Source organism: Petaurus breviceps, unplaced genomic scaffold, assembly GCF_028583685.1.
Source record: "Petaurus breviceps papuanus isolate PSGF00001 unplaced genomic scaffold, PetGlider_PUasm1.0 339, whole genome shotgun sequence".
NCBI classification, from domain to species: Eukaryota; Metazoa; Chordata; class Mammalia; order Diprotodontia; family Petauridae; genus Petaurus; species Petaurus breviceps.
In genome coordinates, this window is record NW_027186112.1 from 34,618 (window position 1) to 62,492 (window position 27,875).

Genomic DNA, 27,875 nt, shown 5'->3' on the forward strand with positions numbered 1-27,875 from the left:
TAGCCCCTTTAGCTTTTGTCCTAAATCCTGTAACTGCTTGTAATAGTTTAAAGGCATAGTCCTGGGTAAGAGTAAATTATCCAAGGCATGATCCCCTGCCCCCTTTATCTTTCTCTGAATTAGTACTTCCCTAAATCAGCAAGCCTTGAAGCAGCATTTTGTACAAGGGTCATGTACAAAGTACTTGTCTGTACAAAGATCATGAGGCAAGTCTATCTCATGTAAGAGACCACCCTGTTCCGGGATGCTGACCAAGCAAAGTCCCCACCCAGAACACTGACCAAGCAGGGTCCCCCACACCCTTCACCCAGCATAATGACTCTGGCCTGTTCTATGATCCCAGCCTGTTCTGGGGAATTCCACTCCCCCTGTGCCCTCCACCCTGTTCTGGGAGGGACCTCTGTTACAGGAAGGTTGCACCCTTGTACCCTTGTGCCATGTTTCCCAAATTAGCCCTGAGCTATAGGTCTAACCAATGGCTGTTCTTGGCTTCTGTACTTATGCTCATGCTAGCTCCCTTCCTCAATTGTGGTTTTTGCCTTTATAAGCACCATATGTACCAAAATTCGGGGCTGCCTGATTTGAGTGTATACTCCAGGCCGTGGAAAGCTTGATCAATAAATCCACACCTAAATTTACCTTGAACCCAGGTCTCAGTCTCGCTCTTATTCTCTGCACAACACCTTTTCATCTCCCTCTCAACTCTCCCCTTTTCTCCTCTCTTCTTTCCTTTCCTTTTGTCTCAGCCCTTCCCCACCTTCCCTTTTCCTTCATTCAATCCTCTTCCATTTTCTTCTCTCTTCCTTTTTTCTTCTTCCCTTTCCCTTTTCTCATCTCCCTCTCAGCTCTCCTCTTCTTTCCCCTTCCCTCTCCTCTCTCCTTTCCTGTGCTTTCCATCCTCTCCCACCTCCTTTCATTCTTCTGTATCAGGCCTTCTCACCCTTCTATCTTCCTCCCCACTCTCCCTCTTTTCCATCCCCTTCATCCTCCCAGTCTTCTTCCTGTCTTCCTTCTCCTTCCCCTTTCCATCTCTCCACCTCATAAGACTTTCATGCCTCTCCCTCTCAATCTTCCTCACTTTTCTTCTAACTCACCCTCAGCCTCCCCTCCCCATGTCTTCTTCCCCTCTCCCTTCTCTCCACCTTGATTCCTTCCCTCCCGTCCCCTCTTCTATCCCTTTCTCCTCCCCTTTCCTCCTCTTCTTCCCTTCCCTCTACCTTCTCTACTCTTCCCTTCTTCCTTCCTTCTCCCTCACCTCCTACACCTCTCTTCCCTTTCACTCCTCTCCCACCTCTTTCCTCCTTCTCTTCTTCCCTCTTTCCTCTCTCCTCCTCCCCTTTTTTCCTTTCTCCCTCCTTCTCTTCTCTCTCCTTTTCTCTCTTCTCCCTCCTGTCCTCCCCTCTCCCCATCTCTGTTCTCTTTCCTCTCCTCACCTCCCTTCTCCCCCTCTTCTTCCCTCTTCTCCTCTCTCCTTTCCTCCCCTCCCTCTTCCCTTCTCCTCCCCTTTCCCTCTCTCCCCCTCTTCTCCTCCCCTTTCCCTTGTTCCCTTTCCTCCCCCTCTCTTCTCCCCTTTCTCTCCCTCCTGTCCTCCCTTCTTCCCCTTTCTCCTCCCCTCTCCCCCCCTTCTCTCCTCACCGCCCTTCTCTCTTCCCCTCTCCTCCCCTTTCCCCCTCTCTGCCCTCTCTTCACCTCCTCTGTCTCCCTCCTCTCCTTCCCTCTTCTCCCTCTCCCCTCCATCCTCCCCTCTCCTCCCCCCCCCCCCCGCCCCCTCTCCTGGCAGAGATCTTCTCCCCTCCTAGGTGTCAGCCCCACCTAACCCGGTCCACCGAGGCGTGAGGCGTGGAGTCGTCCGGGCTTCCTAGAGCGTCCTAGAGGAAGCGTCGCGGGGGCGGGGCGTCCATGGGCCCGGGGGCGGGGCTCGAGAGCGGGGGACACTTCCTGTCCGGGGCCGCGGCTCAGAGTCCGGCAGGTGAGCGGCGAGGCCCCGGACCAGGGGACTGGGTAGGTGTGTGCGGCATGCGAGCTTCCCCGGCCCGGCACTGGCCCAGGCTCCTGGGGCCCTAGGAGTGGGGTCGGGTGGAGGGGTCCCCGTGGGGCCGTGGCCGGGGAGGAAAGGGCGGCCCCGCCTCACCCGTCCCGTCCGGTCCCGTCCTGTCCTTCCCTCCTTGGGGTGGTGGTTGAGGGATAGCCGGGCGCGCGGACTGAGATCCGCTGAGTCCCAGCCCCACGCGCGCCCCCTGCCCTCCTTATGCCCCTCTCCCCGCCCGGACCCTGACTGCGTGCCCGAGGGTGGGAGCTCACGGAGCCCCTGGGCTGCCACCCTCCCTGTCCCCACCCCCGGCATAGTCGTCCCTGCCCCAGTCCAGCCAAACCCCCGTCGGTGCAGCGATTCAGGGGCCACCGAGAGCTTCCCCTGCAGCCACCCCATTAAAGTAGGCTGAGCTGTGGTTGTACAAAATGCGGGAACTGAGGCTCAGAACAGAAAGGACCTGCTGACAGCTCGTGTTAGAGCCGGCATGCCAATCGCAGGTCTCCTGACTCCGAGGCCAGTGTTTTTTTTCCATTGCTCTAAGCCAAGGCTGAAATGCTATTTTAAATTGGCCCTGCTTTGAAGGATCCGTCTGCCAGACCCATTAATCCAGAGAAAGGCCTGTGTGTATGTATGTGTTTAAGAATAACGCACGGAAATTTATTATTATATTTTTACTTCTTGCCACTTGCCGAATCACTGAATGTTTTTCTGATGTGACTGAGGCATTTTTGTTTCTTTTTTGAGGTTCAGTATATGTGGCAAGTAACTACTTTAACCAAATGATCTATATCATTTTCTTCATCTGCAAAATGAGAGTTAAATTAAATTGGATGAAGTGAAAGTCCCTTCCAGCTCTGCCATTGTATGATTCTAATACTGAAAGCTTGATACTCTTGACTCTTGAGCTTTATTAATATATCCACACTTTCAGTTTCAACAGACATTAAGTATCCACTATATGAAAGGCACTATGTTAAGTACTGAGGAAGATAAAAAAAAAATTAGATAAATTACTTTTTGGCTTCATGGAGTTTAGAATTAAAGTTACAATAGGGTGTATATGAGTGCTCAAGAGACAGTTTGTAGCAATGAATAGAATGATCATCTTTGGAGTCAGGAGATTCACACCCTGCCTCCGATACATTTTAGCTATGTAGCAAAACTCAGTATCCCACAAAAGTTTCTACAAGTAAAGTTCTAAAACCTAGTGATCTGCAAATGCATTAGTTCAGGAAGTTTCCACAACCAGACCTTCCAAAAAAGGTGCGTTGTTGTTCAGTTGTGTCCAACTCTTCTGTGACCCCATTTGGGGTTATGGAAGGCCCAATCTGAACTCAGGTCTTGACTCCAGTCCCAGAACTTTATCCACCTTACCACCTAGCTGAAGAGTATTGCCAGCTTTGGGTGGAGAGTGAAGAAATAATCAGGAAAAGCTTAATTAAGGAATTGATATTTAAACCAGGCCTTTCAGCATCCTTATCTATTGCCATAGAGAAATGAACAGCAGCTTATTTCAGAAGCCCATCCCCCCATACGACTTGCTAGCTGTGTGAAAATAGACAAGTGACTTTATCTCATCTGGGATAGATAATACTTCATGGGGTTGTTGGAGTGAATGAAAAGTATTATATAAATGTCAATTAGTAGTAGCATGAATGATTGATGAGTGAAGAATTGACCACAGTGTCAGGAAGAGGATTTTTCTGGCCTGCCTTTGACTCATATTGGTTTTCTCACTGTGGAAAATTGACTTAACCTCTCAGTGCTCCAGGAAACTCTTCTAGACCATAAGTTTCAGAATAGATGTCTGTCTTATTTGGTAGAGGGAGCTCCTTTCTTTAGAATTCTCTAAAGCAACAAAATCATAGGTTCTGACCCAAAAAAAGTGAGTCCCATAGTCCACTTTTCCCTTCTGGGGTGTGTTTCTGGACCCTGACATTTTAGCCTTTCATAATGCCACCCTCATCCTGCCACAATTTTCATTTTTCCCAGGTCTCACTTGTGTTGCATCTTCAAGAAGGCTTCTTTAGGAAGATGGCAGACCTGGGAGGAGACCAGGAGTCACCTCCTGTTCCATCCCCCATCAGTTTTTCCTCACCTGGGATATCTCCTGGACCTCATCGCCACAAGGCACCGCTCCACCTCCATGATCATCAACATGGTACTCCCTTCAACTATAGCTTTCTGTACTCAGACTGCCTATTTTGTACTTTCCTTTCTATATCTACTTATTTACCATCTTTCAACATGTTACTTTTTTTTCCTTTCAGTTCAGAAGTTAGCTAGTTCTTGGCACACAGTAAGCCCTTAATTTTTTATGCTTTTTCATTCATTCAGAAGTCTTCCTCAGTTGCCCCTTGCCATCCTGATTAGCCGGATGAAATTAAGCAAGTACAGGGACATTTATGGAGTTTGATGCCAGCAAACCAAATCCAGAATGAGAAGGGGCTGGGTAGACACAGGAAAAATAGATAATCTGGGGTCACTGTTGACCACAAACTTAGTAAGAGTCAGCCCTGAAATGCCATTGTAAAAAAAAAAAAGCCATTGGAATGCTGGGGTGTGTTAGAAGCAAATTCCTTGGCAGAGCCAAGAAGATCTGGGTTTTATATCCCACTACACCCTGGTGATATAGTGAAAAGAAGCCTGGACTAGAAATCAGGAGATCCTGATTCCAGCCTTGACTCTGTAAATGCCTCTCCACCTCCCGTGGTGTCAATTTTCTCCTCAGTCCAAAAAGAGAGTTTAGGCTAGTTAATCTTAAGGCACTTTGCAGCACTGACATCCTAGATTCTCTGAATATAATATATACAGTCCAGGAAGTCATCCTTCCATTAGAATCTTCATGTGTTCACTTATATTCAAGATACTTCAGTGCCTACCATGTACTGCCTACACTTGGCCCTGGGAGAGTTATAAATTTTAGATAAGATTCCTAGATTGTTAGAACTGAATGGAAACTTAGTGATTAACTAGTATAACTCCCCCACACACACACACACACCTTTTTCTTTTCTTTCTTTTTTAACAGTTGAGGAAACTTCTACTTAGAGAAGTTAAGTGACTTGCCCAAAATCACAGCTGTACAAGAGCATCTTTGCATGTCAGAGCCAGGGCTCAAACTAGTTATCCTGGTTTAGGGCTCTTTTCTTTTCACTATGCTTCTCCCAGGGAATTAGACTCCATCGATCCTCAAAGAGTTTACTAGTGGTTAGGCCTTTACCAAGAGTACGTTGTCTCATTTTAGTCAACACACTTCAAAAGGGATATGGAATAAGATAATAGTAGTCCTACAGAAGTAAAAAATGTTCCTGGAATGTGGAAAACATTGAGGTTTGGGAGGGAGGGGGTATAAAATTATACATACCCCACAAAAGTTAATTATTTCTATATTTTGTTATTCTTGCAAATTTGCTGGGTGTTAGGTGAAACCTCAGTTTTAAATTTTTTACATTTCTCTTATTATTAGTGATTTGAAACAATTTTCCATTTGGTTGTTAATAGTTTGTAGTTCTTCTTTTGAGAACTGATTATTCATGTCTTTTGACCACTGTCTATTGAGAAATGCCTCTTGTTCACATATTTGTACTAATCCCTGTATAGTTTAGATATCAAATCTTTAACTGAAATGTTTCATGTAAAAATTTGTTCCCAATCATAGTTTCTCTTCTTATACTAGCTGCACTGATCTTGTTCACGCAAGAATTTTTCAATTTATCTTTTGTGATCTCTGTCATCCAATGTTTGATGAAGAATTCTTCCCTTAGTTATAGTTGTTAAAGGTATCTTCATCCTTTTTCTTTCAGGTTTTTATGTGACCTTTTATGCTTAGGTCACTTTCCATTTGGAACTTTATGATACAAAATGCTTATGTTTTCCCCTTAAAAATTGATTTCTATGTACAACATGCCTATAACAGCTTATTTATTACTCTCTATATATCCCGTTCTATTCTCTGGCTATTCGTCTCTGTATCTTAATGTTTTTTTACTTTTATATGTTTGTAGTTAAGGATTCATGGCATTACATAGAAGGTATGTACATTACTCTGGTTCATAGTTTGATCTCTTTGTAGATTTGTTTATATGCTTCATATTATCAAATTGTATTCTCTTAATAATTAGAACCATCTGGAAGTGTAATGGCAATCTTAGAGAATAGTAAGTCCACTTCCCTGGAAGTGTCCAGACAGATACTAGATGGCCCTTTGTCAGGGGCCCTTGCCAGTGGTAAAGAAAAGTCTTGTTCAGATGGAAGTAGGTGACCTTTTAGGGTCTTTTCTGATTCTGAGATTCTGTAATTCTTTGTGATTCATATTACATTGATATACCACAAGCTGTTGGATAGTTACCTTGTTTCTAGTTCCTTATAGTTATAATGCTACTATGATAGTTTTGAATGGGTAACTTTTTTTTCCTCTATAATTGAATCTTTATGATAACAATGATTTCCTAATTGTCAAATCTAATGTCATTTTTTTTTATTTGCATCCCTCTTAATCTCTTTTTAGCATTTGATGCTATTGATCTTTCTTTTCTCCCTAATCTTCTCTTCTGTCAAGGTGGTTTCCTCCTATATATCTGACCACTCCTCAGTTTCCTTTGTGGGATCTTCATCTGGATCATGACCAAGGCTCTGTCCAGGGCCCACCTCTCCCTCTGTGCTATTTTTCTTAGTGAATTCATCAGTTTCCATGTTTTCAATAGTAATCTGTATGAAGGTGATTCTTAGATCTGTTTATCCAGATCTAATCTCTCTGCCAACCTCTAATGTCATCATTTCAACTGCCTATTAGATCTCTTGATCTGGTTGACCCATAGACAATATAAATTTAATATGTCCAAAACTGAATTCATTATCTTTATTCCCAATCATCTCTTCCTAAACTTAACTATTACTGTGAAGGTTACCACCATCTTCTCAGCCACATAGGTTGTTAATCTAAACGTAATCCTTGATTCCTCACTATTGCACACTGTTGCCAATCTGTTGCCAAGTCCAGTTGATGCTACCTTCATACAATCCCCTTCTCACCTCTGACACTGCCACCACCCTTGTGAAGATCCTGCTGATTGGTCTCCCTGCCTCAAGTCTTTCCCCTCCATCCATCCTCAACTCAGTTTTTAAAATTATATTTTGTTTCCATCAGCAAAAAAACACCTCACGTTTCACACCCCAACCCCATCCCACCAAACTGAGAACAAAAGAAAAACCCCATTACAAACATATAGTCAATCAGTAAGCATTTATTAAGCACCTACTATGTGCCAGGTACTGTACTAAGTGTTAGGGATATACAAAAAGAGGTGAAAGACAGTTTTTGCCCTCAAGGAGCTTACAATCTTACAGGGGAAACAACATGCAAACAAATATCTACAAAGCATGCTACATACATGATAAATACAAAGGGAAAACTCTAGAATTAAGAGGGATTGGAGAAGTAAAAATTCTAGTAAAAGGTGGGATTTTAGTTGGGACTTGAAGGAAGCTGAGGAAGTTATCAGGTAGAACTGAGGAGGAAGAATATTCCAGGCATGAGAGATAGTCAGAGAAAATGCTCTGAGCCAAGAGATGGAGCATCTTGTTTGTGGAATAGCCAGGAGGCCAGTGTCTATGGATCAAAGAGTATGTATAGAGAGTGAGGTGTGAGAAGACTGGAAAGATAGGAGGGGTTTGGAAAAACTAGGTGGTGCAGTGAATAGAGCACTGACCCTGGAGTCAGGAGGATCTGAGTTCAAATTTGGCCTCAGATACTTGACACTTACTAGCTGTGTGACCTTGAGCAAGTCACTTAACCCCAATTACCTTGTCTTCCCCCCTCAAAAAAAAAAAGGAAGGGACTAGTTTATGAAAGTCTTTGATTGCCAAACAGAGGAACGTTTTGTATTTTATGCTGGAGGCAATTGGGAACCAATGGAGTCTATTGAATAGCAAGTAGCATGATTGGACTTGTGCTTTACAAAAATCACTTTGGCTGAATGGAGGATGGATAGAGTGAGGAAAGTGTTGAAGTAGGCAGACCCATCATCATACTGTTAGAATAGTACAGACATGTGGTGATGAGGGCCTTCACTGTAGTGGTGGCAGTGTCAAAGGAAAGAAGGGGACTTATTTGAGAGATGATGCAAAGGTGAAATCGACAGGCCTTGTCAACAACTTGGATATGGAGGATGGGAGATAGCGAGGAGTTAAGGATGATTCCTCAGTTACAAGCCTAAAAGATTGAGATGACAGTGTTTCCTTCTACAGTAATAGAAAAGGTAGGAGGGGAGGAGAGTTTAGGGGAAAACACGAGTTCAGTTTTAGAAATGTTGAATTTAAGATGTCTATTGGATATACAGTTTGAGATGTCTAAAAGGCATCTTTCAAAGAAGAAATGAGATTGGAGTTCAGCAGAAAATTTTGGACAGGATAACTAGATTTGAGAATCATCTGCATAGAGATGGTAATTGAATCCATGGGAGCTAATGAGATCACCAAATGAAGTAGAGTAGAGGGAGGAAAGAAGATCCTGAGTGGAGCTCTGTCACCCACAGTTATAGGGTATGATCTGGAAGAAGATCCTACAAAGGAGACAGAGAATGAGTGGTCACTTAGGTAGGAGGAAAACCTGGAGAGAAAGGGGTCCTGAAAACCTAAAGAAAAGAAAGTATCAAAGAGGAGAGAGTGATTAACAGTGTCAAAAGCTACAGAGAGGTCAAGGAGAATATGAATTGAGAAAAAGGCCTTTGGATTTGGCAACTAAGAGATTTGTAACTATGACGAGTTCAATCAAAACAAACTTCTGAATTGGCCATGTTCAAAAATAATTTGGCCCATTCATTGTTCTGAGTCTTTCACCCCTCTGTCAGGAGATAAGTAGCATATTTCATCATTAATCCTTTGGAATTATGGTTGGTAGTTGCACCAATAAGAGTTCCTAATTTTTTCATAGTTGTTTGCCTTTATCATATTGTTGTCATTGTACCAAATGTTCTCTTGCTTCTGTTCACTTCACTGCATCTTAGTTTGTAAAATGATTCCCAGATTTCTCTGAAACCCTGTCTTTAATGCTTCTTTTTTCTTCTTTGCTTTTTGGAGGGCAGTTGGGGTTAAGTGACTTGCCCAAGGTTACACGGCTAGTTTTTGTGTTAAGTGTCTAAGGCCAAATTTTAACTCAGGTCCTCCTGACTCCAGGGCCAGTGCTCTGTTCAACTGTGCCACCTAGCCGCCCCTCCTTCCATGTTTCTTACAGCACAATAATATTCTATCACATGTATGTACCCTAACTTCTTCATCCATTTCCCAGTTTATGGGCACCTCCTCATATTTCCTTTCTTTACCACTTCAAAAGGATCTATAAATATTTTTGTATATCCTTGGAGTTTGTTTCCTTAGAGCTAGTCTAATCTATCCTCTCTCTAATTCTTCTTACCCCCTTCTTTCTCCATTTCCCTGTTGAATGAAGTGTATTTCTTTTTTTTTTTAAAGCAATCGGGGTTAAGTAACTTGCTCAAGGTTACACGGCCAGTTATTTCTGGGTGTGGTGCTGAGTGTCTGAGCCCAGATTTGATCCCCAGGTCATCCTGACACTTTAGTCGGTGCTCTTCTCTTACTTGCTGAGCCACCTGGCCACCCCTAAGCAATTGGAGTTAAGTAACTTGCTCAAGGTTACACGACCAGGTGTTTCTGGGTGGGTGCTAAGTGTCTGAGCCCGGGATTCGATCTCCAGGTCATCCTGACACTGGAGCCAGTACTCTTACTAGCTGTGCTACCTGGCTGCCCCATGAAGTGTATTTCTATACCCAACTCTGTGTGTGTCTGTGTTTGTGTTCTTTCTTCCTTTGACTAGTTAAGATGATAGTGAGTTTAAAGTGTCAGTCACTCCTCACCACCCTCTCCTCTGATTATGTGAGGTAAATTTTCCCTAATCTTCCTTTCCTTTTTCCCTCCCCCAGTATATTCCTCTTCCTCTTTCTTTTAATCTCTTCAGATCATCAAGACATAACAGAACCACTTCCAGGCCTTATCTACTTATACTCCCTCTATGACCCTTGATGATGTTAGGGTTCAGAGGAGACAAATGTATCATCTCCCCATATTAGAATGTAAGCAGTTTATTCTCGTTTAGTCCCTTATGATTGTTCTTTTGTGTTTATCTGTTAATGTTTTTCTTCACTCAGACAGAGCATTTGAACCTCAAAATTTCTCTATAGCTTTGTTTTTTCATCAGGAATTCATGGAAATTATATTTCCTTAAAGTTCCAGTTTTTCCCCCTATAGCATTATATACTCAGTTTTGCTCTATAAGTTATTCTTGCAGGTAAGCCTGTATCTTTTGCCTTCTGAAATATTGTATTACAAGTTCTCTGCTACTTCATTGTGGTGACTGCTAAATCATATGTGATCTTGACGGTGACTTTTCTATTTTTTTTTCTTTGACCTGGAAATTATTCTTAATTTCAGCTATGATGTTCTCGAGAGTTTTCATTTTGGGGCTTTTTCCAGAGCACACTTTGATTTCTGATTCTAAGAAAACTGGGCAATTTTCTCTTAAGATTTCTTCAGATGTCATGTCTAGGCTCTTTTTTTTTCGGTCATGTCATTCAGATTGTCCAGTGATTCTTAAGTTTTTTCCCCACTCTGTTTTCCAGGTCAGTTGGTTTATTTTTGCTATAATATATCTTACCTTTCCTTCTTTATTTTCAGTCTTTTGACTTTGTTTTAATATTTCTTCTTGCCTCACAAAGTCATTGGCTTCTATTTGGTCCATTCTAATTTTTAGGGAGTTTGTTATTTGGACAAAATTTTGTATGTCTCACACCAGGCTATTAGTTCCCTTTCTAATTCTTTCTTCCATAGCTCCCATTTCTTTTCATATTTTTTTCCTCAAGCACCATAACGCCATTTATAAAAATATTTTTAAACTCTTTTTTCCTTCTTGCTTCATCTCTTTGTGTCTAAGCTATTTTCCTGTGAAGCTTTGTTTGTAGATGTTTTGGGGTCATTCTCTTCTATATTTGTGTCTTGAGTTTCTCTGTCACTATATTACATCTTTATGGTAGGATTCTTTTTTTGTTTGCTCATTATTCTACCTGTTTCCTAGCTTTGAACTTGATGTTGGGCTGGGCTCTGCAACATTTCTGAAGGGGAGATCTGGGCTGGTCCTATTGGTGCTGTCTTGGTGAATTGAATGTTGTCCTGATCCAGGATCTCAGGGAAAGGCTAGGGGACCTACAAACTTTAAGTGTTCCCAAAGTGGTCTTAATCCAGGACAAAGTCTGACTGCTGCTCTCCTTATTTGATCTTTGCAAATTTTTTACCTGGGTTAGGGCCTGAGTGACAGTAGACTACTGCTAGACTCAGGTTCTGTCAGCCAGCTAGAAAGTTCTCTTGGTTCAGAGTGACAGAATTGTGGGCTTCCCTTTGGTCTGGGATTTCTTCCCTAATTTAATCCTCTGTAGACTGGACTAGGCAGTGGAACTGAGATTCTGCTCTGCTCTAGGGATCTGAACCACACTACTACTGCTGACTCTCCAGCTTCATTCTTTCTTCATACACTGACCTAGTGCCTCTCTATCCAGGAACACAGCCCCCAATACTCAGGTCCCTTCTTAGTCTGCCTTGGATGTGTGATCCAAAATTGGAAGCTAGGTAACAAAGCTGCCAGTTGTCTCCTATTCTCATCTCAGTGTCCTGATATTAATCTGGTGGTGACTTGGTATGAGCCTAGGACCTTCTCTTACCCTAGTGCACAGCCTCTCCCTAGGCACTAGTGTGCTTCACACATGAATGGCTCCTTGCCCTATGTGTTTCCAGTGTCTGAAGACCTCTCTGTCTCCTTATGCCAACCTGGGTTGAATAAATTCCTCATTGTGACTTTTCTTCTGACTTTCTCCATCAGGATTTAATCTGATTTTCTAGATCTCTTTGAAGGAGTTTTCGGGAGAGGAGCTTGGCTATACCGCTTCCTACTACTCTGCCATCTTGGCTCTCCTCTACTCAGTTTTCAGATAGAGTTTCCTAAAGTGCTGGTCTGATCATGTCATATACCCCTAACTTAATAAATTTTAGTGACTCCCTGTTATCTCCAAGATAAAATATAAAATCCTGTTCAGTTTTTAAAGCCCTTCACAACCTAGTGCCTGTCTGCCTTTCCAGTCTTTTTACACCTTCCTCCTCCCTTCCATGTACTCTAATATCCAGTAACACCGGCCTCTGTGCTGTGTCTTTAATGAAACTCCATGTCTTGACTCTTCCCCCATGTTTGACATTCTCTGCCTCCTCATTTCCACCTTGAACATTCCTGCCTTCCTTCAAGTGTTAGCTAAAGTGCAACCTTCTTCAAGAAGACTTTGAGTCAGTCAATCAACAAGCATTTTTTGTAGTCACTGTTTTGAAGTCAGTGTCTATTCTGTGCCAGACATTCTTCTAAGTGCTGGGGATACCAAGAAAGGAAAAAGACAGTCTCTGCTCTCAACGAGTGCAGTCTAATGAGGGAAACACTATTTGAACAAGTATGTGTAAACAAGATACATGCAGAATAAATTGGAGATGACCAGTAAAGGGAAGGCAGTAGCATTGGGAGGGATTAGGAAAGGCTTGCTGAAGAAAGAAGGACTTTAACTGAGACTTGAAGGAAGGAAACCAGAGAAGCCAAGAGGGTGGAGTTGAGGCGGGAGAGAGGGCCCCATATTCAGACAGCCACTGAAAAGCTGAAGGCAGGAGATGAAGTCTGTGTGAGGAGGAGTAGAGTCCGGTGTCACTGTATCATACTGGAAAGGTAAGAAGACACCAGGTTATGAAGGGCTTTGAACACCAAGCAGTATTTTATATTTGATCCTGGAGGGAATAGGGAGACACTGGAGTTTATTGAATCAGGTAGAGGAGTGACATGGTCAGACTTGTCCTTTTAGAAGAGCACTTTAGAAACTTAGCAAAGGATGGGCTGGAGTGGTGAAACAGAAATACCAGCTAGAAGGTATTTCTGTAGTTCAGGTGTGAAATGATGAGAGTCTGCACCAAGGTAGTGGCAGTGGCAAAGGAAATAAGGAGTTATATCTGAGAGATGTCCACAAAGGTAGAAAAGACCTTTTTCAAGAAACCTTTTCTGTAGACTGCTGTAGGATTCAGCTGCTCTTAGACTCCTGGGAAGCTCTGATGTTTCAGTCTCTGAACTGCAGGTTCCCCATTGGTCTGTGATTCCTGCCCTGGTTACTCCACAGCAGGCTTCATCTTAGGGTGGAAACTAAAAGAGAGGCCCTGCTTTGCTCCTGAGGTCAGAGCCACACAGCTGCCCTTCACTCCTAAACTTGTTCCTCGATCAGTACACAGCTAAGGCCTGCAACTGGTCCTCTCTGCCCCACCCAGGTGCAGGTTGTCTTTTGAGTCCTCCCTAGATCTGTGACCCAAAGCTGTGCAGAGAGCAACAAAGCTCCCAGATGGCACTCATTCCTGCAACCTGCCCTAGTTCAGAGACTCCCTGGAGTTTCTGTCCCAGTGCTTCCTGCCCTGGTGCATAGTCTTTGTGCCCTTTCGGGTCCTAGCAGCACTAGAATGCTCCCCATGGCTTGCTTTTGTCCATACCCCCTTCCCAGTGTCTGTAGACCTCTCTCTCTGTCTCCCTGTGCTGACTTGCACTGGGGAAAAAACGCTTCACTGGTTTTTTTTTTTCTCTTGGATTTCCCTATCAGGAATTACTCTGGTGGATTTTCCAGATGTTTGTGGAGGAGGTTTGGTACAGATACCACCTTGACTCTGCTGCCTTGCTTGACCCTACAGGACAGATTTGGAAACACTAGGCAGATACTGTAAAGAAGCAAATTGTAGCTTAATTTAAGGGAGAAATTCCTGACAATTAGTCTTGTCCACAAGTGAAGTAGGCTCCCTTGGGAAGTAATAGGTTCTCTTTCACTGGAACTCTTCTCTGGTTCCTTGTCAGAGATATTGTACAGCAGGGGTTTCTAGCCTGGGATCTACAGACTCCTGAGGGGTCTGTGGATAGGTTTTAGGCAATCTATAAACTTGAATGAGAAAAAAAAAAAAATATATATATATATATATATTATTTCATTTTAGTATAATTGTTTTCCTTTGTAATCCTATATATTTTATATATTTGAAAACATTATTCAGAGAAGGCATTCATAGATTTAACCAGATTCTGGGGTGGGGTTATAGGGAAGGGAGGTCCATGACCTAGAAAAGGTTAAGAACCTTCATTGTAGAAGGAGTCCTATTTAGATGATGGTTAGACCTGGGGTCTTATTATATCTGTTTCAACTTTGAGATTCTGTGCATCAGAGACAAGTTTCCTCTTAGGATTATTATACAGAACATGTAATGAATTCATTCATTAGATAAATTTGCTGTGTTTTGGGCCCTATGTTCTGTGTTAAAGATTATTCAAAGTGGATTAGACAGTCTTGACCCTGTAAGGCAAAGTGTGATATGTGCCATAGTAGTATTGGAGCTCAGGGGAAGAAAGTGATAAGCCTGTTGAGAAGACTTTTGAGGGTGATGGACATTTGAGCTGTGTCTGGATGGAAGTAGAGGACTTGGAGTTGGGGAGGACATCTTCCAAATTTAAGACCATTTCAGCCAGTTGAAGTATCTCTGGATAGAGAGAGATTGGAATCCTATGTGTACATCTTTTGTAGCCCTTTGGTCACTTGCCAGCATCTTTGGCCCCTCATGATCAGTATAGCAGAAAAAGCCCTTGACTAGAAGGGTAGCTAGAAGGAGGCCTACTTCCACAGGTCATGTGACTTTGACTTAGTCATTTCACCTTTTACAAGTGAACTGCAAAATGGGAGAAATAATCCTAATAGTAGTTAGAATTTATATAGAGCCTTCAGGTTTGCCAGAGGCTTTACATTTGTTATCTTATTTGATTGAATCTCTTTCCTGTCTTCCTCATGGTGCTTTTGTGAGGATTATGTTACACAGTGAATATGAAAATGCTCCGAGAAGTGTTATATAAACATAAACTTTTACTGCATTTATTCCAACCAAGCTTCCAGGGTTTTTTTTAGCCCTTGCCTTCTCACTAGGGCTTCCCACAGCCCTTCAACCAGGAATGTTTTGATGATGAGGTTGATAAAACCCTGAAGTGGGTCACAGACAGAGCTTGAAGAGTTTCTTCCCTCAGAGATCCTCAGGAAGACAATGGCTGACCTCTCTGGGGCTTTAGCCTTGTACAGAAGCTAAAGCCTGGGCCACATGAGTTTTCTGACCAAACCTTAGGAGATTATGTCTGTACAATATGCATTTCACTTTTCACAGTCTTCTCCTGTAAACTGTCACCTAGTGATCATGGCCCCCTTTTGAAATTCTGGATCATTAGGCTTAATTTTTATCTCCCTTCCTCTTTTTCTTCGATCAGTCTCGCCTCTCCAAAACCTTTTTATTCCTTTCCTCCTTTTCTCTCTGCATATTGTGCTTATCTCAGGCTGGCACATAACTCTAGCAGCTCCTCCCACCATCACTTCTCACTGCCACCCCCCGCATTCCGTATCATAATAGATTTTTCTTTGAATGCACAAAGACTGAGTGGGTGTATCTTTCTGCCACATTTTTAGAGCATGTAATTCCATATTCTCTGCATCTTTTGCCACACAAATGCAATTAAGAACCTTAGAATATGAGAGCTGGAAATAACCTTTGAGATCATTTAATAATGATGGTGTTAATAAACCCCTTTCTTAATAATAATGTTTCATAGTTTACAAGTGCTTTCCATAGAACAGCTCCATGAGAGTAGTAGTGTAAGTATTATCCTCATTGTTTCTCTTTTCATGTGTGAAAACTGTCTCTGAGAGATTATAGCATAGTGGCCCCATAGTATCAGATCCAGGGTTCTATTCCAGATGTTATTCCGAGTCCAGTGCCAGTAACTCAGCCTGTCTCTCTAATCCCATCTCTCCTCCCACCCTCTTTTACAGGTTATTTTAAGAGACCAGATTTAGAATTGGAAGGGTTCATAGAGGCCATCTAGACCAAGATTAAGAGACTTGTCAAGGTGTCTTACACATAGTAAGTGATAGAGCTGGGATTCAAACCCAGATCCTCAGACTCTAAATCTAGGGATCTTTCCAAGGCAACATACAGCTTCCTTTGACATCATGGTCTCATGACTAATCAGAATCTTAAGAGTTAGAAGGGAATATGTAGAACTTATGTAATCCAGTCACTGCCTGCTTGAGTTGCCCAAACAATATCCTTAAGTACTCCAATTCTTGAATCTCAGGCCAGGAATCTTTGTATTGTTTGCCTTTAGACCCACTGATAGAAGCCTAATAGCTAATTGTGGTTGAGCTCAGCCAGAAAAGCAACATTTCAACCCTAGCCAGTCACCTCTGAGAGGAACTGAAGCTTCTCTTATGCCCCAGAGCTTCTCCAGACACAGGCCTCCAGGGTGTGTGAAAATAATTATGGCAATAGTTTCAACACTATTAGCTATCTATTTCTTGTAGACCCCCCTGCCCAGCCCTGGGTATTTGCAAAGTATAAAACATATAAAAAGTGACACAGTTCCTGGTATTTCTTATGCCCTAATAGAGGCATAAGACATAATGTTGTGAGTTAAATACATCTGAAGGATGAAAAGCAGAATGCTCCATGGGATTTTGAGTTGGAAAGAACCTTGGAGACAATTTATGTAGTTAGCATGCTTCCCCAATGAGGACTTGAACCCATCTTCCAAATCTAATACTTGTTCTGGTCATTACTGATTGGGAGAGATCAAGGGAGTTTCCTTGGAGGGGGTGTTGTTGGAGTTGGTGACACAGGCATTCTAGGGAATTGAGGTAGAGTCCTGACACATACAGTGGAAAAAGATGGACTATGTGTCAAGAGAGGACATTAGTTTAGAGCTAGAAGGGTCCATAGAGATTATCTAGTCCAACCCTTCATTTTACTTATGAAACACATATAGGAAGATTAGGCAATTCTCTCAGAACCCCATAGATGGTAAAGAGGAATCTGTTTTCCAGAAGACTTTTATGGGTCTTGTGGGGCAAGGCTGGGATCTTAGAGGAATTACTTCACTTTTCCTGTGGGGTGAGGAAAAGGCTGTAAATATATTTACACACACACTTGCATATTATTATTTCCTTTGCATGTACTGATTCAGGCCTTAATACTTCAGTACTTACTGAGTCCATGCTCTCATCATCACCACCAGTACAAATTCTTGTCCAAGTCTTTCCTGAAGTCTTTTACCCCATAGAGGATATATTCAGTGATCTACAGGCTTTCTCTGTTGTTTTTCAAAAAGTGTCTTTGCTCATTCCAGTACAACGATTATCCCTTGCTTGCTTTTGTTTCTGGCCATATGTGTCCTTGATGTTCTCTTTTTTGGCAAGTCTGGAATACAAGCCCTCTCTGGAAACACAACAGCCTCTTTTTACCCACATATTTATCTGTGTTTTTTTTCTTCCATGCATTTTTCCATTTTCCTTTGGGTGATTTGCAATTTTGAGATTCTACATTTCATGAATGACAGGTGTATGAGCATCAGTGGGAGAATGGGGGTTTTTTGGTCCATACCTGTGATTTCATCAATATAGTGACATTGACATAGATTTTCTACTGCTCCTGAAAGAATGTCAGTATTTTAAAAATGAGTTTTTATGACAGGGAGTAGCTTTGGACCATTGAAAGTGCTATGGCCATTTCCCATGTGTGATCCAGCTCCTTTTTATTTTTAGTTCCGGGGTCCAGATCATTGCTTATCTACTTTACCTATCCAAAATATAGCTACGTAGGGACTAATTCATCAATTGGCATGTTATAAACTGGATTATTCATCCACTTGGTCTATCCTGTATGGAATACTAGGCCATTCTCTTTGAATGGCTGTGGAGGTCTTGTAAGTGTTCCAAGTTTCTATGAGATTATCTTCAGATAGGAGCATCTGGATGGCATCTGTTTGTATTTTCCACAGCACATTTTCCATGAAAATGACAAAGCACCTTTTTCAAGCATGTATTTCCCTTTTTGATACCTCACTTGATTTTAATACTGAGCAGATCAGACAAAGTTGTCTCTGTGGTTGAATCTGTTTTGAAATCTGCTATTATTTTAATATGTACATGAGAAATGTATTCATTTGCTGTTAACAAATCAGATACTTTTTGTACTCAATAAACAATAAATAGAGAGATTGTACAGTCTCTACACTTTTTACAAGGCCTGTGACTGTGACAATGTAGTCTACTTTGCAAAATTGTCTATAAAAGACTGCTAGTCTTAATACTTTTTGTGATCTATTCTTTACTCTTTCAGAACCTCACTATCTGTGAAACATCTTGAAAAATCATTCTCTTAGTGCCTTTTAAACTCAGGGGTCAAAAATGTAACTTAAGCCATCTGTTATTCTCCTGACCAAATAAGATTCGTGTCCTGTGGAGAAGCTTTGGTTCCCTAGACTTTCTGCTAATGATGGAATGAATAATAAACCATTTATTAAGTACCTACTATGTTATAAGTGCTCTGCTGGAGATACAAATGCAATCAAGCAAAACAGTTTATATTCTAATGGAGGAAGACAACACATAAGGAGGAATTAGAAATGTGTGGAGGAGGTGTTCACATGATGGCATGACTTGAAAATGTCTGGGATGTGATGTCAAGGCTTGATTCCAAGCAAGATAAGGAAGTAGTCCACTTATCTGAGTTCAGGGACCCAAGGGCAGATACTAGGTGCTTCTGGTGGGAAATGATTGAGACCAGGAAATGATACACATGTTCTCTGGACTATGCCAAAAGCTTTGGAAAAAGGAAGCCTCTTAACTTTACTGGAAAAAAAAAAGGGTCAGTTTGTCCTAATGAGTCCCATTCTTTTCAGCCCAAAATCCCTTGACATCATCTCTTCTTCTCTACCTCTTCCCCCAGTCTCTGACACAGAGGTTGTCCTTCTACTCTTCAAGACCAGCCTCTTTTCACGTACACTTGATGCCATCCCTTCCTGTCTTCTCCAGAAAATTGTATCCTCAGTCATTCATCACTGCTCTTTCTCAAATCTTCAACCTCAATTAGCTAATTCCTTTTGTACTGCCTTCAAACATACCTGAGCCTCATCCATCCTTAAAAACCTTCTCTGAACCTTACCATCCCCTTAAGCCATTGCCCTTATCTTACCTCTCTTTTTCAGCCAAACTCCAAAAATGTTGTCTAAATGCATTTGTCTTCACCTCTTCTCTCACTCTCTTGTTAAATATGCAGTCCTGGGTGGTTAGGTGGCACAATGAATAGAGCACCGGCCCTGGAGTCAGGAGGACCTGAGTTCAAATCCGGCCTCAGATACTTAATACTTACTAGCTGTGTGACCTTGGGCAAGTTACTTAACCCCAATTGCCCTGCCCTCCCCCTCCAAAACTTTTTTTTAAAAATTTAAATTTTAAATATGCAGTCCTGCACTCAATTAAAACTTCTCTCTCTAATGTTACTAATCTTTGCCATTATTACTAATGATCATTGCCAAATCTGGTGGTCTTTTCTCATTCCTAATCCTTTTCCTAGCCTATCTGTATGAGATACTACTGACTGCCTTCTCCCCCTGGAAGTGTTCTTCTCTAGGTTTTCCTAACTTTACTCTCTCCAGGTTAACCTCCTGCCTGTCTAGTTCATAATGCATTTCATACTCACTTACTATGAGTTCTGTTCTTGCCCTTCTACATGTCTTTCTATGTGTTTTTTTCTGTTAACTTTTTCAGTTCCCATATTTTAACTGTCATTGCTGTGCATATTATTCCCAGATCTAAATGTCCAACCCCAGTGTTTATCCTGTGTTTCAGTTCCACATTGCTTATTGACTCATGAACATTTCAAACCAAATGCCCCAGAGGACATAACTAAAACAGAACTTTGGATCTTTTCCCCTAAACTCCCCTTCTTCTGAACTTTCCCATTTCTCTCTAAGTTACCTCCACTCTTACAGAGTCTCAGATTTGAATTTCAGCAGTATCCCCAACAACTCAAGTCTTTCATATCCAATCAGTTGCCAGATCTTGCTCTTTCTACCTTTACAACATCTCTCACATTCCACGTCCATCTCTTCCTCACAGTTATGACCTTAATTTAAGTTCTAGTTTCTGTTGGCCTAGATTATTTCAACAACTTTCTAACTGATCCACTTGCCTCAGATCTCTCCCGCTCCTGTACACTGTTGCCAAAGTAATTCTCTTTAAGTGACTCCCCTATCCAGCAATTCCAGTCACTTATTGTTGCCCCAGCGTAAAATACAAATTCATCTTTTAGCTTTTAAAATCTGAAAAAATCTGTCTGCAATCTATCTTTCCAGCCTCATTGGACATTACTCCTCTCATAGACCAAATCAAACCAAACTGTCGTTTTCTGTATCTCAAACTACAGTATTCCACATTGGTGCCATCTTCCATGCCTGGAAAACACTCTCTTACTGTACCTCTGGCTCTATTCCTGAAATCTTTCTCAATCTTTTAACTGCTCGTGCCCTTTCTCGCAAACTACCTTGCATTTAACTACATTGTCTATATTTGTATTCACTTTCATCTTTGGGCTGTACATGTTTTTACATGTATTTGTTGTCTCCCTCATTAGAATATAAACTCTTTGTACTTGTGTCCCCAAATGCCTGGCATAATAGATGCTTAATAAATACTTGTTGATTGATTGATCAAGTCAGTAAACATTTAAGCGCCTAAGCCCTGGAGATAAAAGAAAAAATAAAACAGTCCCTGTTCTCAGGAAGCTTGCAGTCTAACAGGGAGACAACATGCAAACGGCTGCATACCAACAAGGTGTAGATAGGATAAATTTGAGATAATCAACAGAAGAAAAGCACTAAAAGTATAGAAGGGGTGGAGAATAGACATTTAAAAGGAATATAAACTATGTCCCTACATACATAGTATCCATATTTGTGCCTGGACCATGTATATATCTGTCATATGTGCCCTTTGATGAATGTTCCTTAGTCAAAGAGCTTCTCTGTATGTGCAGTCTCCATATGTCAAGTGTGTTCGTTGCATAGATAACGTCTTTTTATTGCAAATGGAATTGCAACCTCTGAGAAAGTATATCCCAGGTGTGGATGAGAGAAATTTTTCTTGTAATTTTTATTTTATGCCATTTAAGTGACATGATTCAAATAAATTTGAAAAACATATAGTCAGTCCCTGACTTAGAGACATTTGACATATATAGGTTGGAATTCTGTCCCAAATGGAAACAACTGTCCCTTGTCACCTTATTCAGAAAATTTGGATAGTAGCTTGCCTAAAGAACTGCCTTCTCTTATGTATAAGCATGAAGTCATAGACTACCTAAGCTGGAAGGAACCTTAGAAATCAGCATGGTGTCACAGAAAGAGTACTGGATTTGAAGTCAGAAGACCTGAATTTGAGTTACCTCTCTATCCCTTGCTGTGTGACTTTAGGTAATTTTTCTGTGCTCTCCGTGCTCCAGTTTCCTCAGTAGTAAAATTAGGGGCATTGTACTCTGATTTCTTAAGAACCCTTTCAGCTCAGGCTTTCCTTATCTAATCCTGCCCACCCATTTGACAGATAAATTTTTTAGTCCTCAGTATTTAACAGTTTGGAGCTGGGAGTTCCACAGACTGTTCACTTACTTTTTGTCCTGTAGTTTATCCACTTACTTTAATGGTTCAAAGAGCCATGATTGTATCATTGTATCAGGATGCTTGCTTCACTGGATGCAAATGGCCTTCCACACAATACTTGTGAGTTGTTGGTATAAAAATAATTAATCACCTAATGGCCAGCCTTTGGTGATGAGCCTCTCCTGACCTCTTAGACTCTTCCTCCAACCTATTGACTATATGGAAAAGGGCAAACTAGGGTAGTGGGGGACTGGAGACAAAAGGGAATGTCTCCTGGAGGAAGTATCATATAATTTGGCTGTAAAGGAAGGGAGTGAGATCAACAGATGGATATAATGGGGTGAGTCTATTCCATGGCTTAAGGCACAGAAGTAAAAGAAGGAAGATCAAGAATGAGGAATGCAGAGTAGTACAGTTTGGCTGGAATGCAGAATATGTGGAGAGTAAAATGAGATAAGGTCAAAGATAGGATGGAGTCAGATGGTGGAAGGCCTTGATCAACAGGTTGTATATCCCTGGATTAGAAGTTCCTAATCCTCTTTAGGCCTAAGCAGCTGTGCCAGAAAGGGCTGTTCTTGGCAGTGTTGGAAATAGTGCTGCTTCCCTGTGCTCTTCTGAGATTGCACCTCCCTCCATCTTCTTTCCTTAGTTCCTGTAGGGAAACCTCATTTCTGTTTAAGTGCTGCCAAATCCCCCAGCATGTTCAGGGCTTTCCCACTTCTATACCTTTACTCACGCTGTTTTCTCCAACTAGAATGCCTTCTCCCCAACATGAGTCAATCAGTCAAGCATTCATTAAGCCTCTGCTATGTGCTTAAAAGATAAGTGTTAATACAGAGAACATGTTCTAAGTACTAAATGAATAGTTCAGAAGTCAGGTATAGTTAGTGTTTGTAAGAAGGAATTACCTTCCTAGAGGACGAGATTTTAACTGGACATTGAAGGATGGCTGAGTTTTACATAGGGCAGAGTGGAGGGGGGGTGCTTTGTGGTCCAGGTCAAATGTATAAATAGAGTGGAGGAAGAAGGGTCTTCCAGGCAAGGGGAATAGCATGACCTAAGATCCCCAAGTGAGAATGATTGTGCTATGTTTGGGGGTAAATGGGCGGACTATACATACCAGACCAATAGGTTCCTATAGAGGATGAGTGGGAGATTTCAAGGGTCAGATTGTGGGGAACCTGGAATGCCAGTTCAAGGAGTTTAGACTTTTTTCTGTAGGAATCTGTAAACCATTAAAAGTTTTTGAGCTGGGGAAGGACATGCCCAAAACATTGTTTTCAGAAGATCTATCTCATGGTAGGAGAAGGATGGATTGGAAGGGGAGAAACTGAGTAGAGAGAATATGAGGGAGACTTGAATTAGTCTGGATGTAAGAACTGAGCATGTCATCATTTACCTTTTTTCCTTTCCATAAATAGGATTTACAGTTTCCAAACCTGATGTAATTTCCTTGCTGCAGGAAGAGGAAGAATTGTCTGGCTCAGATTTTCAAGGAATTCAAGAAACAGAGATCTCAAGAGATACCTACACAGGTGAGTGAGAACAGCTTTCTAGGGACAAAGGGTAATAACAGGCCAGCTAGTTAATGAGGTATTTGAAGTTTTCAGTTTAATTCAGTTTGTATTTCTGGAGTACCTTTCTACATGTCTGTATACCTATGAAGCTTTGCTCTGTGGTCTGCAGATCTTCTCAGCATCTGAAGCATGGAATGAGACTGAGGCAGACAGGTAGGCAATAAGCATTTATTAAATGCTTACTAAACACTTTGCTAAAGACTGGGGATAAAAATATAAGCAAAAAGAAAGACTGTCCTTGCCCTCAAGGACCTTGCATTCTCCGGGGGAAAGATAACACATCAAAGGGAGCTGAAGGGAGACGGGGGAGATAGAAGATTCCTACATGGTGGCTAAGTCTGAGAGAGTTAGAAGCACGGCTGGGAGGAGAATGAAGCATGGCTGCCCTGGGCCCTTCCCCAAAATGTAGGCCCCAGCTCACGAATGGGAGACAAGGGGACCAGTATGATGGAGGCAATTCTATGGCAAGAAGTCCCCAGGTGCTGAGGGAAGTCCATTGTGAGAGCACAGCCATCATGGTGGTTAAGTCCGAGAGAATCAGAAATACAGCAGGGATGGGAATGATGACAGTACCTTTCTTCCTTTACCCTCCATCTGGTGTCATCTCTTTCCCAATCACAGCCAGCTGCTACCTTACCTATTATCAGAAAGAGCTCTAGATTAGGTGTGTCAGATCATTTGAGCTCTATACCCAGCCTGCCTGCTATTAACTCACTTCATGATCTTGGCTAAATCCCAGATTCCTTTTGTCAGGACGGTCCTGGACTCAGTGGTGTCTCAGGTCCTTTTTCCAGTTTTAACATTCCATAGTTTTTTGACATAGTAAAATGTAAGGTCCTGAAGAGGAACACTGTTTTGGTTTTATCTTGGTATCTCCAGCACTGAGCACAGTGCTTTGCACATTAGTAAAATGTGAATTGGATTGGATTGGCTTAGCTTCCCAAGTTCAGCTTTTCCTCTTCTAGATTCTCAGTCTCTCTTAGCACCACTTCTGGGAACTTCATTACTATTCTTTCTGAAATCTGTTACACAAGCTCCTCTTTGCCTCTCTGTAACTTGTGTTCGGTCTGCTCATCCTAAGATATTCCTGTTCACTCCTTCTAGCCTATGCCACTCAAGGTTCCCAACTTTTCTGATGGGCTGGTGGAGGATGCCAGGGTCTAGCCCTGGGTCTTCGCAATCCCTGACCCAGTGGTCAGCTTCTAAGGTGACTTTGCCTTTGGCCTTCAGACTTCAACCTTTTGCACATTATTGAATTTATCTAAATTTCTCTTGGGTCCCTGAGTCAGTCTGGTACCAGATCTAAACACTCATTTCTGGGCCCCCTACCATTCCCACTGTCTTTTCCTAATGCCCTCTTCCCTCTTTACCTTCTCCCCCATTTTCACATAATCCAGATTATAAGAGGACATTTTTTAGGCTTTTTTATAAGGGAAAGAGAATATGCAAATTCAGAAAATCTAAGAAGGTAAAGTAACTAGAGAGAAGTGTACAGAAAAAAAATTCTACAGAGATCCAGTTTGAGCAATGGCTAACCTTTCTGACTTCAACCTTAAAATTCTCAAGAATTAATGTAGGCTATCTCCAGGCTTAGAACTTGACACCTCTTTTGCTTCTAGCTAAGGATGGAATCTTCAAAATACATCTAAGCCAAATTTGAGATTCAACTACCTAGGCCCTATTGACCAAGGTCATTGGTATATTTTTCCTATCCTGCATTCATTCTTAGCTACTCAGGAAACTTCCTGATGATATGGTAGTCTTTTGGCACTTCACCCAGAGTATGGTTATCCTTGGTTAGCTTTATCTTGGTTCACTGCCAAACTCCAATGGCCAAACAGAAGATATAAAAACAGGCAAATAAAACAATTCCTCATCAGAATAATTCAACCAGATACATAGATCAGTCTTAGAGTTCACAATAGACAGCCTATTCTTTATAGGGCATTCATTATATTCTTTGCTTACTTTGCCTTCTGTACCAGGTCACCCCTCCTACAGCTTTGGCTGTCTGTTTACTTATTTTCTAGTCCTTATAGACTGATCAGGCTCTTCATCCTGCTCAGGAGGATTGGGAAAACCTGTGCTGAGCGCCATATTACCAAGTGAAAATTGTTGCCTATGTCCCAGTTCCCTTTTCTTTAGTTATAGTGAGGTCCTTTTGAAGAGCCATCAAAGCTTTGGGCATCTATTAGAAATTAATTTCAAGGATGACTATTATCTTCCTTTTCTACCTGTTTCCTTTTTCCCAGCACAGGGAAAAGATGACATTTGGATTTTCATTTCCTCATTTCAGATTCTGAGTCTGAGATTGAATTGTTAACTCCAAAGCAAGAAGTTTCAGAAGAAGGAGAAGAACATGGAGGGATGTTGAAAAGTCTCCTCAGGAATGTTCCTCGAGGACCCAAATTTGCAGAACCCTGTGAACGGGAGGACAATTTAGAAAGGCAGATGGGAAACTCTGCCGGGGGCAGAGAGAGGATATCCCTCTCCCAGAAGCGAGGGTCCTGGCATATGACAGTCCTTCACCAGGAGGCTCCTCCAGTAGAGGGGAGTCAAGGATGTGATGAATTTGGGGGAAGCTTTAGTCTGAGCTCAAGCTTTATGACACGTCAGGGAGGCTCCATAGGAGGGAAACCCCACAAATGTGACACCTGTGGTAAATGCTTCAAATACAATTCATTACTTATTAAACACCAGAGAATTCACACTGGAGAGAAACCCTATGAATGCAGTGATTGTGGGAAGTGCTTCAGAGGGTGGTCAGGCTTTATTCAACATCACAGAATTCACACTGGAGAGAAGCCTTATGAATGTAATGAATGTGGGAAAGCCTTCAGTCACAGTTCACATTTTACTCAACATCTGAGAATTCATAATGGAGAGAAGCCCTATAAATGTAATGAATGTGGGCAGGCTTTCAGCCAGAGCTCAAATCTTATTCGACACCAGAGACTTCACACTGGAGAGAAACCCTATGAGTGTAGTGAATGTGGGAAAGCTTTCATTTGGAGCTCAGTGCTCATTGAGCACCAGAGAATTCACACTGGGGAGAAACCCTATGAATGCAATGAGTGTGGGAAAGCCTTCAGAGGGAGGTCACACTTTTTTCGACATCTGAGAACTCACACTGGAGAAAAGCCTTTTGAATGCAACGAATGCGGGAAAGCCTTTGGTCAGAGCTCACAACTTATTCAGCACCAGAGAATTCACTACAGAGAATAACTCCAGGAACATATGTAATGAGTGTGGGGGATAGAGGCCTTGATAGATCAGAGAATCTACTTTGGGTCATGAGCCCATTAAAAAAATTAAGGTCCTGATGGAAAAGGTTCTTGTCTGTCTAATTCTCTTTGTGCAGCAACCTAGCCCAGCACCGCATGCAGTGAGGTAATTAATAAATACTTGGTAATTGGTGATAATAAATTCTTGTTCATAACTGTGTAAAATCCTTCAGTGACTGCTCTCCTACCCTATTTACTGAGGGGTCACAAGAAGAGAAGGAAAATAGGGGAGCATATTGTCAAGGGGGAAAATCAGAATTTGGGAAATAGGTGAGGGGCGACCAATTTTTCAAAGATCTCAAGGCCTGGAGAACATTAAATGGAGAGCACTGGATTTGACTGAGAGGAGATTGAGGGTGATAACAAGGGCAGTGTAGGTAATTCAGCCACCACCAGCATTACTGAGCTCCCACTTTGGAGGTATTAAAAAGACAGGCTATAGCATTCATAACTCTGAGGTTCTTAGGGTGGAGGAGAATGAAAATAATAAAGTGTTCTTAGGTAGCCACCAGGCAAAGGGGACCTTGAAGAGTGTAAAGAAAACCTGATTTCACTTCTTATTCCATAAGGTCTCTGCCCTTCCCTTCTATGCCCCTCCCATGTTTGTTCCCTCTATATATTTCTACTTGCTGTGAGGGGAGCAGGGTTTAGTAGAATAGGGGGTCCTTACCTTTGTGTGTAACTCTGGTGGCTAAAGCAAAATTACTCCCTACCCCTTAACTGTACCATTAAGGAACTAGGTTTAAAAGTACCTTGATAGAATACTTTGCAAGGGACACCATAGTATCAATAATAAATTATTTTTAAAGTTCATTCAGGGTAGGATTCCACTTATAGCTTTAATGAAGTCATTTGATAGTACAAAAGACTTACCAAATGATTAAAGAGAATTGGAATTCTAGTAGTTCCCTTGTCCAACCTTCTAGCCCACGTAGGAATAAATCCATAGCTTTCCTGATAGATGGTTATCTTGTTGCTGCCTGAATACTTCTGGTGAGATAGAAGATTCACGAACTGCATTGAGGAACGGTTCAGGTCTGATTTGTAGAAGTCTAGTCTTTACACTGAGTTGGAATTTGCTTCTTTATAACACCCACTCAGTATACACATTGTTCCTCATTTGGCTAAACAATTAAATCTCCTTTTTTATATGACAACCCTTAAAGTAATTTGAGGGCATATTATGTTCTTCCTCAGTCTTCTCCTAATCCTCATGACTTAATCCCTTTCATTCTAATTGTCTTGTAGATGTGTTCCAATTTGTTAATAGTCCCCCTTGAAATCTGGTACCTAGAATCTTACAGGTCTAACAATAACATATAAAAAGAGAACCCAATTTTAAATTTTCTTTCCTTCCTGAGGAAGGTATATAGAGAGTTTCTCCTGTACCGTCTTTTGAA

At 41.8% G+C, this 27,875-nt stretch overlaps 1 protein-coding gene across 3 annotated transcripts; it reads left to right on the forward strand.

Annotated features, from left to right (window-relative positions):
- The first annotated feature begins 1,861 nt into the window (after nt 1-1,861).
- Nucleotides 1,862-26,617, forward strand: GLI4 (GLI family zinc finger 4). Of its 3 annotated transcripts, none has more exons than XM_069096907.1 (4): nt 1,862-1,969; nt 4,025-4,193; nt 23,036-23,149; nt 25,488-26,617. In XM_069096907.1, exons 2-4 carry the CDS (start codon nt 4,067-4,069, stop codon nt 26,414-26,416), a joined length of 1,170 nt encoding a protein of 389 aa, XP_068953008.1. In that variant the 5' UTR covers nt 1,862-1,969; nt 4,025-4,066; the 3' UTR covers nt 26,417-26,617. The 3 variants fall into 3 exon arrangements, with proteins under 3 accessions (XP_068953008.1, XP_068953007.1, XP_068953009.1); XM_069096906.1 differs by having other exon boundaries at nt 1,871-2,001; XM_069096908.1 differs by having other exon boundaries at nt 1,915-2,005.
- The last annotated feature ends 1,258 nt before the right edge of the window (nt 26,618-27,875 follow it).

Excerpts from the sequence above, each read along its gene's own strand:
- GLI4 (XM_069096906.1), top strand. The coding sequence starts at position 1,900 with ATGGGCCCGGGGGCGGGGCTCGAGAGCGGGGGACACTTCCTGTCCGGG. Across the intron at positions 2,002-4,024 it reads GCCCCGGACCAGGGGACTGG|GTCTCACTTGTGTTGCATCT; the intron begins GTAGGTGTGTGC and ends CATTTTTCCCAG. Across the intron at positions 4,194-23,035 it reads CCTCCATGATCATCAACATG|GATTTACAGTTTCCAAACCT; the intron begins GTACTCCCTTCA and ends TTCCATAAATAG.